Raw genomic sequence first — 10,086 nt, 5'->3', positions numbered from 1 at the left:
ATGGGTCCTGAAGTGTGTGCATTGCTGCTGCTGGGCTTGCTGTACTGGGCTGGGGACTGCGAAGCTCAGATGACCTGGCAGCGCCTAGGCCAGCAGCCGCACCGGTCGTGGGCAGAGCGGGTGGCGGACGACAGGCAAGTGGTGGAGAGCTTCCCTCTGGACCTTACGGCCTTGGAAGGCAACATGGAGAGCTTCATGGAGCAGATTCAGAGCCTGGCGCAAGCCCTGTACCCCTGCGCCTCACAGCAGCCCAGCGAAGATCTGCACCTGCATCTCCTGCTCAACAAGTCGGTCACCTGTAACGATGGCAGCCCGGCAGGGTAAGGCCCTGGTGCGCCCCCTCCAGGCTCCCGGCCGGCCCCTCCGGCTGCGGGGCGTCCGCACCCTCTCTGGCTGGCCCGGGTGGCTCACGCCCTAGCAGAAAGGAGTCCCGTCGGTCTGGGTGGGTCGGGGGGGCGGGAGGGTGGGGAATACTGGCGCCCCAAGGTAAACGGGGCGGCGCTAGAAGAGCTGGTCCCCAGTTGGCCCTGGGAATGACCCCACTGGTCACTGATGCGCAGCCTGCTCATGGCCTTCGGTCCCTGGGTGAGTGACCCTGACCCCAGCAGGAGGGGGTGAGGCGAGGGGGGCGTGGAGTCTTGTGGGACCCCCCCTTCCCATATACACACACTGCAGTTCTCTGTAGCCACTACTGCCCTGCTGCCTGACCAGGAGAGAGGGGTGGAATGGAGAGGAGGTTCAGGTGGCACAGTGCCCTCCATCTGTCAGGGACGCAGGCTGGGAAGGATGGGTAGCTGAGGCCCTAGGTGACTGCACAGCCTGAGGACACTCTTCAGACCTCGGTGGCAGGTCCAACCCTGCTCTGTGCGTCCCAGCACGACCCCACTTTTACCGGGGTCCTGCTATTCTCTGAGCGCCAAGCCCCCCCCCCCCCCCCCGAGCCTGGGACCCCCGAAAGGCTGCCCGCGCGGAGGTCATGGGTGGTCTCGGGCCGTGCGGCCCGAGGGATTTTCCACGGACCACGCAGCCCCTCGAGCCCTTCCCCGCCCTTCGAGCGCCCCCTCCTGGGGTTGTGCCCTCTCGCTGGGACAGACGCGCTGCCCGTCCGCTGGCGCCCTCGTGTGGCCACACGCGTGAGGTGACAGGTGGAATGATGCCCCCTCCCTGCCGGGGGCCCCCTACCCCTCCACACCCGAGTGAAGGCTCTGGGTGGGATGGGGGCGACCCTGAACCCCGCTGACGCCGCGCCGCCTCGCGCCCTTGCAGCTACTACCTGAAGGAGTCCAAAGGCAGTGGACGTTGGCTGATCTTTTTGGAAGGTTCGTCCCACCCCCGCCCCCGCCCCCGCCCCTGCCCACCACCTCCCCAGGCCGAACCGCGGGAGGGCGGACTCTCCAGGCCGCCAGGCCTAAGCACAGGACTGTCTGTACAGGAGGCTGGTACTGCTTCAACCGCGACACCTGCGAGTTGAGACACAGCGCAACGCCGCACCTCATGAGCTCCAAGGACTGGCCGCGCACCCGCATAGGTGAACAGACGGGGTGGGCGGGGGAGACAGACCCACCTGGGCCAGGGGCACACCTCTTGGGACTCTCCATCCCCAATCCTGGAAGCTGCTCAGCGTCCTTCTCCCCAGCCCAGTTCTTGAACTTCCCAGAGGCCACCCATCCATGGCCCTGGCACTCTTATCCCAACCTCCCAGGGTTCACCTAGCTGTCACAGCTTGGGCATCTTGAGCATGGTGACTTCATGTGTCCATCCCTACGTGCTTTCGGCTGCCTCCATTGCTGGAGCCACACCGGGCTGTAGAGAAATCCCTGCACACAGAGACACATGTGCTCTCGGGTGGCCACCCCCCACACACACACAGACACACACGCACACACGCCCAGCAAGCAGCCCCATCACCTGTGTCCCCCCACAGGCACCGGGATTCTGTCCTCCCTTCCAGAGGAGAACCCCCACTGGTGGAATGCCAACATGGTGTAAGCATGAGCAGGGGGGATATTCTTAAAGGCTCTTCCTTTTGGGGGTCACTTCTGGGAGAAGGTTCTTGGGGAGGGCTTCCTTCCTCCCAGGGAGGGGGGCAGCAGCTCACACTGTACCTGTGTCTCTCTGTCCTTCTGCTGCAGTTTCATCCCCTACTGCTCCAGTGATGTATGGAGTGGCGCTTCCCCCAAGACTAAAAAGAGTGAGTGCCTGGGCCAGGCAGGGCTCCTGGGAAGATAAAGACCTCCAGTCTCTACACCCCCTCCATCCCTTGACAGGCTGACCCTGAGGGAGGGGGAGGCCCCCTCACTCCTCCAAGCTCCCTGGGTGGGGTCTCAGTGTGGCCTGGTATGCATCAGCCACCTCCTTCTTGGCTGTCGCTAGTGCCACCACCACCACCCCCCACCTCCAGATGCCCTCAGTGAGAGCTGGCTCCAGGGCTCCCTGCTCCAGGGCTGGCTGTGGGCCTGCCCTGCCCAGTCCACCGGCAGCCGCCTTCTTTCTCCCCACAGATGATTATGCCTTCATGGGTACCCTCATCATCCAGGAGGTGGTTCGGGAGCTCCTGGACAGGGGGTTGGCAGGGGGCAAGGTGCTGCTGCTGGCAGGAAGCAGGTGAGCTTGGCAGGGGGTGGGAGGACACAGATGCAGGCTAGGGGGTAGACACTGGGTAGAAGGGAAGGGGAGCGGGGGCCCCACAGGCCTCAGGGGTGTGGCACTGCCTAGCTGGGAAGAATGTGCAAGAAGAATGGGCATTCCTGGGCAGCTGGTGATTTCACTTCAGAGGATCCCCCCAGATAATGTGATAGAAGGAAGGCCTGATTTGTGACCCAGGAAGTTGGTTGTGGGTTGCATGGGGACCAGGGTTCCTTCTCCAAGGCCTGGGAACCCAACAAGTGGGGAGCTCAAGAGACCTGGGACACCCATTCATCTCAACTGTCTATAGGGAAACTGAGGCAGAGAGCCAGAGAGAGGAAGAGAAGGAGGTATGGAGGGAAAGACCAGTTGGCCTGGGCCCCTGCTCTGCAGCCCCCTCTCTGCGTTGTACAGGACTGTGGATGTGGGGAGCATCCACATCCCAGTCACCCCGCCTCGCGTCCCCACCCCAGCCTCACACCCTGTCTCCCCACAGCGCGGGAGGCACTGGCGTGCTGCTCAATGTGGACCGGGTGGCCAAGCAGCTGGAGGAGCTGGGCTACCCGGCCATCCAGGTGCGGGGTTTGGTCGACTCGGGCTGGTTCCTGGATAACAAGCAGTATCGGCACACAGACTGCGTCGACACTCTCACCTGCGCGCCCACGGAGGTCATCCGCCGGGGAATCAAGTGCGTGGGCGGGACCTATTGTGGACTGAGCCCTACTTGTTGTTGGTTGGGCGGGGCTTAAGCGGACTGGGCGTGGTCTGCGCCGGCATCTGCGCCGAGTGGGCGGGACCTGAGTTGGGTGGGCGTGCCCGCTCTGCTGTGTGGCCTGGGGCGCCGCCTGACCTGCAGCCTGTGACCCAGGTACTGGAACGGGCTGGTCCCAGAGCCCTGCCGGCGTCAGTTCAAGGAAGGCGAGGAATGGAATTGTTTCTTCGGCTACAAAGTCTACCCAACAGTGAGCAGTGAGTGGGACTGTGGGGTCCGCCGTTTTGCACCCCTCCAACATCCATTACCCAAGACAGTCCCTCAGAGGTCGGCTTAGGTCCGTGTCCACCGGAGTAGGGTGACTAGCTCTGTTTGCCTCACTGGGGCGCTAGAGAGCACTGCACCCCCTGGAGCTGCACCCTAGGGCCCGCTGTTGTAGGACCCCACCACCCCTCCAAGCCCCAAACTCTAGGGAGCTTTCAGGTCCCTGTGATCTAGAACAGAGTGTGGCTTGTGGGGGCCAGGCCAGCTGCGGGGGGCTGTGGAGGGCAGAGTACCTCTCAGAAAGGGTGGACACCTCAGGGACCAAGCCCCTGCTCTCCCCAGGCCCGCTGTTCGTGGTGCAGTGGCTGTTCGACCAGGCCCAGTTGATAGTGGACAACGCGTACCTCACTGGCCAGCCAGTGCAGGAGGACCAGAGGCTCTACGTCCAGAACCTAGCCGGAGAGCTGAGACACACACTCCAGAATGTGTCGTGAGTTGTGTCCCCTTCTCAACATGGTGGGGAGCACTTCGCCTAAAGGGGACTTAGAAAGGGGAGCAGCCAGGAGCCTGCCATGGGTGGGAGTACACTGATCTCCCCCACATCAAGGGAAACTGTGCAGCACTGAAAAGCAGCCAGAATAAAGAGGATTCCCATCTGGGAAGGCCACACACTGCATGGTCCCAACGACAGGACATTCTGCAAAAGACAGAGCTGTGGAAACAGATCTGGGGAATTCCAGGGATTTGGGGAGGAGGGATGAACAGGGATCCTAGGGGCGCGGGACTATTCTGAGTGCTATTTGTCCAAACTGATAGAAGGGGAAACAGTGAGACTCTCATGTCCCTGGTGCACTCTGGACAACATGTGTCATGTGCAGGTCACCCTGTGACCAGTGTCCCATCTGTGGGGACAGGGGTTATACTTCAATTTTCCTAAGAACCTGAAACATCCCTGTAAAGCAAACTACAGGGCTGAGGAGACTGCTCAGCCTCTTAGAGCACAGACCTTGTGTGTCTGAGGCCCCCAAAGCTACTGGTTCAATCCCCAGCACCACCTTATGCCAGGGTTGAGTGGTGTTCTGATTCTATAAATAAATAAATAAATAAGTAAATAAATGAGGTCTAGAGGCAGAAGGGAGGAGGGTGGCAGAGACATGTGTGCTGCTGGGGATGAAACCCGGTGACAGGAAGGGACTGAGAGGCAGGTGGAGGCCTGGCCCCCAAGGGAGGGGTAGGGGCAGGCCGAGGTGGACTGTGGGACTGGGACTGACTCATGGGTATCCCTCTCCTTCCTTCCAGGGCCAGCTTTGCCCCTGCCTGCTTCTCACATGAGGTCATCATCCGAAGGTCAGTGTTCCCGGGTCTCTAGGGCATCATCCCTCATCATTCCTCACACGAGATGCCCTAACAACCCCCCCCCCCAGACCTCAGGCTGCCCACCCACTTGACCTTTCTAAAGCTGCTGAAGCCATTTACTCAGTTAGCTCAGGCCATCTCTGGCTGCACCCTGCCTGAACTTTGACCCCTGCTGGTTTTCTGTCTGCAGCCAGTGGACGGAAGTCCAGGTAAACGGGACGTCCCTACCCGAGGCGCTGCACTGCTGGGACAGGAGCCTGCATAGGAGCCATAATGCCAGCAAAGCCCCCGTGAAAGGCTGCCCCATCCACCTGGTGGATAGCTGCCCCTGGCCTCACTGCAACCCTACCTGCCCCACCATCCGCAACCAGTTCACAGGGCAGGAGGTGAACGTGGCCCCGTTCCTGAGGCGCATGGGCTTTGATGTGCCGAGTGTGGCCCAGTAATAGGGCCTGGAGCCCAGCAAGCTACTGGGGATGCTGAGCAGTGGGAACTAGGGGCCTCCCTGAGAAAGACACCAGTCCAGCTGCCCCTGACCATACCAGGACACCAGGCCCAGCGCTCCAGCACTGCAATCAAACTGCTTCTCCCAGCAGACTTTGCTGCAGCTCACTCACTGCCTAAGAGAGGCCCAGCCAGTCTGTAGCCTCAGGCAGAACCCAAGATTCTGAGACCCTGAGACCCCAGTACGACGGGGGTGGGGTGGGGGATGGGTGGGGGGAGGGGTGCCTCCTAACCCTCCCTGGGGAGCCAGAAGCACTGGATTCCTATGCCCACCTTCCCTTTTGTATTATTTTATAAAATGAATTTTTATTACATTAATTAAAAAAATAAACAAGAAATATATGATGAATTACATAACAAATGATAATGTTTTGTAACATATTTGCTTTCTAAATAATGGGGGAAAAAAACGACAACACAAGAGGCTCCTCTACAGGTGTGTTTATTTGATGTGTGTGTTGCGTTCCTTAGGATATATCCCCAGGAGAGGAATTGCAGGATCATAGGGTAGGTCCATTTCTAGCCTTCTGAGAGTTCTCCAGACTGTTCTCCACAGAGGCTGGGCCAATTGACATTCCCACCAGCTGTGTAGGAGGGTTCCTTTGACCTTACACCCTCTCCAGCATTTGCTGCTGTTACTTTTTCTGATGTATGCCATTCTCACAGGAGTGAAGTGGCATCTCATTGTTGTCTTTATTTGCATTTCTCTGACAATCAGAGACTTGGAGCATTTTTTCATGTGTTTCTCAGCCTTTTGGATCTCTTCTGTGGTGATTATTCTGTCCAAGTCCTCCCCCCATTTTTGGATGAGGTTATTTGTTGTCTTGTTGTTGTTGTCTTCCCCTCCTAATTTCCCAATGTCCTAGAAAATCAAATGGAAAAAACAAACAACAACAACAAAGATAAAAAAACCACCCAAATACAAACAAACAAAAAATCCCAAATAACTTTAAAGGGTGCTGTTCACTATTTAACCACATGAAGGAGCCAGAATGCAGTCAATGATTCAGGAGACTGCTCAGCATCTTTGGTCAAGACATGCCAACAATCTGACCCCCCTCAGCCCCTGTCCCCCAAGAGATGAACTCACGTGCTTTTCCAAAGAGTCAGTCCCTTCATATAATAACCTCTGGCATGCCCACCACTATTGCAGCCTCCACATGAAGTGAATTCCTACACACAGACATAGTAAAAGACTGTGTCCCCAGATAGTCCAGATCAAGTGTTCATTACCTTCTTTCCACAGGTATTTAACTTTTCTTCCCCCTAGCTTCTTTTTCATCTTCTTCCAGAGCCTTGCTCAGTTCTGGCTTATGGTGATGCAGGGAATTGAACCTAGGGCCTTGTTAGTCTCAGGAATGATTGCCTGTTTGCATAGCCATTATGCTATCTTATCCCCACACACTCTTTTCCATTCTCTCTCGCTCCCTCCCCCCTTCTCCATTCCCCCACCCTCAATACCAGTGGTGGATTGGATTAAACCTGGGACTTTGGAGCCTCAGGCATGAGAGCCTCTTTGTTAAACCATTATGCTGTGTTAACTCCCCTCCCCTTTTCTTGTTAAAGGATTTTAAAAATCTATTTTACCAGAGCACTCCTCAGCTTATAGTGATGTGGGGAATTGAACCTGGGACCTTGGGCTTCAGGCATGAAAGTTGTTTGCAAAACCATTATGCTATCTTCCCAGCTCCATGGGTATTTATTATTATCATTTTATAATTATTAGTTTTAACTTCATTTTTATTTGATAGAACAGAGAGCAATTGAGAGAGAATGGGAGACAAAAATTGAAAGCCATGAGAGGGCCCCGTGCAGACAGTTGGACAGGGAGCTCTGCCTGATGCTTTCCACATCATGGAGGGTGGTGAGAGTGTCACTGCTCTGGTACATAGCTACCAAGATGCTCTTCTGGTGGCCTCTATCAACAGAGTTGTTCAGGGTCCAGGTAGAGTCACCCCCAGCGCAGAGACCTGTGAACATAGCAGTGGGTTTAGCAATGGACAAAGGAGGGGCCCCAGAGAGCAAAGCAGAGGCAGTGAGAGGATGAAGGACTTGGAGAACCAAGAGGCTGAGCATCCACACCCTATCCACAGAAACCACTGTAGCGGGACAAATGGGGAAAGCAAACCCAGTCTTAAAGCTAGAAGACGATTCCTGCATATCAGCAGGAAAGTGTTTAATGAGGAGTTGAGATAGGAGACCTGGACTCCCCACTACTTACTGAATTTGAAGGTGTAGAAATGGCGTTGGCTTTTTAATTGAGAACTTAAGAGGTTTCTATAAACTTGGAACTAGAAGTTATCATGCTGGATCACTATTAGTTCTGGTGTATATTCTGGTCCCATTTCCCCAGTGAGGCTGGTTTTCAGTGTCCTGAGTTTGTTTACAGGAGGGGATAGATGGCCAGAGAGATCGCACTTGCAGCAAAGGGTGCAGTTCCCCTCTCCCCTGCTGGTCCAACCTGGGGACCTAGGCTTGAGGAGGAGCTGACCTGGGGTGTCCTCTAGTAGCTGCTCCAAAATGAAGGACTCCTGGCAGCTGGAAACTGATCTGGAGTCATCCTGTTCCTGGAACAGGTCCTTAGTCACTGGTAGTAGAGCCATTCCATTTTTATGGTGATAGTCATAGTCTGTGTGGAGAGAAATCCAAGCATAGGTTCAAGCTGAGGTGGCCGTGATGAGCCCATCATGACCACAGAATGTGCCCACAGCATGGAAAGGGAGCTGTGTTTTTCTTGGCAGACATGCATGGTTTCTGGGGGCTATTAGGCTCCTGCCAATCCTGCACACACCCCCACCACCATGGAATTGGTTTTCAGTGTCATGAGCTTGTTTCAGGAAGGAAGATAACCTGGTTGAGGCATATCCAGGAGCCCAGGGGGTCCCCTCTCCCCTGTTGGTCTCCACATGTGAGGCTGGGGGAGTCATCTGCTTCTAGTGGAAGCTCCTCAGTGTCTGCCATTTGGCCCATTTCATGTTCATGCAGATGTTTGCCACCTAGATGTAGAGAAACCTCAGTCTAGGTCCAGGCTGACCACGAAGAGACTCATCTCACTGTAGATGATGACACACAGGCCTTCTCATGGACCTTCTGTGCAAAGAAGGTTGTGTCTCTGTGTCTCTGTGCCTGAATCTGACAGGAGACTCTGCCCTACCATATGCCCAAGAAAAGAGTTGACTAAAGAGGAAGATGCAGGGAGGAAGATGCACGGAGGAAGATGCACGGAGGAAGATGCAGGGAGTCGGGGGTAGCACAGCAGGTTAAGCACACATGGTGCAAATCGCAAGGATTGGCATAAGGGTGCCTGTTCAAGCCCTGGCTCCCCACCTAACGGGAGTCGCTTCACAAGCGATAAAGCAGGTCTGCAGGGGTCTGTTTTTCTCTCCCCCTCTCTGTCTTCCCCTCCTCTCTCCATTTCTCTCTGTCCTATCCAACAACAATAACAATAATAACAACAACAATAAAACAGCAAGGTCAACAAAAGGGAATAAATAAATTAAATATAAAAAAAGAGGAAGGTGCTCTTATACATTCCTGTGCCTGGAATGCAATGAATTCCTCATGAGGAAGAGCTCTACAGAGCAGCCCAATCTGCCACAGAGAATGAAGTAGAGAAGCAAGGACTGTCATTAGAGCCTGTTACAGAGCAGTGAGTCACTGTCTATTGAATGACTTTTCCCTGTCAGAAGGTATTGAAGCTAAGCTGGAAATCATTTTCTCTCAGGCTTTGCAGTTAATGTCTCACTCCAATCAGCCTCTTCTCAGATTGCCCTGACACTCACCTGCAGGTGGCTCTGTGGTTTCTTCTATCCTGGAACTCACAGCCCCCTGAGAGGCTTCCTCAGAGTCCTGGGAGAGAAAGAAGTCAGGGTCACAGTAAGTCTTTGGAGTGAGCAGTGGAAGAGCACATTTCCCAGCAGCTCTGTTTCCCCAGAGAGAGAGCCCCGTGTCCAGTATCAAAGCTACTTGACCCCTGGGGTTGACTATGGTTTAGAATTGACACTAGATTTTAGTGAATCCTTTGGTTTTCAGTGCATGTTCAGAAGTGTGTTGACAAGGATATGTGGATTTCTTCCTACTTGGTCTCTAGTCATGGGATATACACACAAGTAACTCCCAGATGAGTAATTTGTAATTTAAAATGTCAACTATCTAATCTAATGGTTTGAAAGAAAAAAAAAAAGACCACATTCCCCTCCACTTGAGGAGAAGCATTGCCCGAAGTATGAAGAAGCAGGAAAGTGTCATCAATGCTGCAGAGTGAAGGCCAACCCAGACATGAAGCAGATGCTCAAATTATGCAAAAGAAAAAAGAAAAAACCCAAAACTTCTACTCTACCTATTGACACGATATAAACAGAAATATGTTCATGATGGATTAGCAAAGAAGTTGAAAGAATTTAAAATTAGTCATTTAGTAGCTTAAAAATATCTGAAAGGCATATATATTCTTTATTTATGTAATACTACCAGGATTATTAGAGGAGCTTTGGGCAGGCACCACTGCCAGTGGCCATTTTTCCTTTGTGTTTTATTTGACTGAACAAAGAGCAATTTAGAGAGGAGGGGGACTGAGAGAGGAAGAGAGACAGAGAGACAGCTGCATGACTGCTCCCAGGCTTGTG

The 10,086-nt window shown here is 54.3% G+C and overlaps 1 protein-coding gene across 1 annotated transcript; it reads left to right on the top strand.

Moving 5' to 3' along the window:
• LOC132536554 (palmitoleoyl-protein carboxylesterase NOTUM-like) lies at positions 1 to 5,403 on the top strand. The gene is made up of 11 exons (XM_060184563.1): positions 1 to 320; positions 1,267 to 1,319; positions 1,433 to 1,528; positions 1,925 to 1,985; positions 2,133 to 2,191; positions 2,502 to 2,604; positions 3,122 to 3,313; positions 3,494 to 3,594; positions 3,944 to 4,091; positions 4,901 to 4,948; positions 5,148 to 5,403. Exons 1-11 carry the CDS (start codon positions 1 to 3, stop codon positions 5,401 to 5,403), a joined length of 1,437 nt encoding a protein of 478 aa, XP_060040546.1.
• Positions 5,404 to 10,086: the final 4,683 nt, after the last annotated feature.

The sequence above is a fragment of the Erinaceus europaeus genome, unplaced genomic scaffold (genome assembly GCF_950295315.1).
Source record: "Erinaceus europaeus unplaced genomic scaffold, mEriEur2.1 scaffold_806, whole genome shotgun sequence".
NCBI classification, from domain to species: Eukaryota; Metazoa; Chordata; class Mammalia; order Eulipotyphla; family Erinaceidae; genus Erinaceus; species Erinaceus europaeus.
This window is presented reverse-complemented; position numbering and strand designations above follow the sequence as displayed.

What these genes read in the sequence shown, in the direction of transcription:
- LOC132536554 (XM_060184563.1), top strand. Translation starts at nt 1, where the DNA reads ATGGGTCCTGAAGTGTGTGCATTGCTGCTGCTGGGCTTGCTGTACTGG. An exon ending in AACGATGGCAGCCCGGCAGG is followed by an intron (nt 321 to 1,266) that starts GTAAGGCCCTGG and finishes GCGCCCTTGCAG; the next exon opens with CTACTACCTGAAGGAGTCCA. An exon ending in AGTCTACCCAACAGTGAGCA is followed by an intron (nt 3,595 to 3,943) that starts GTGAGTGGGACT and finishes TGCTCTCCCCAG; the next exon opens with GCCCGCTGTTCGTGGTGCAG.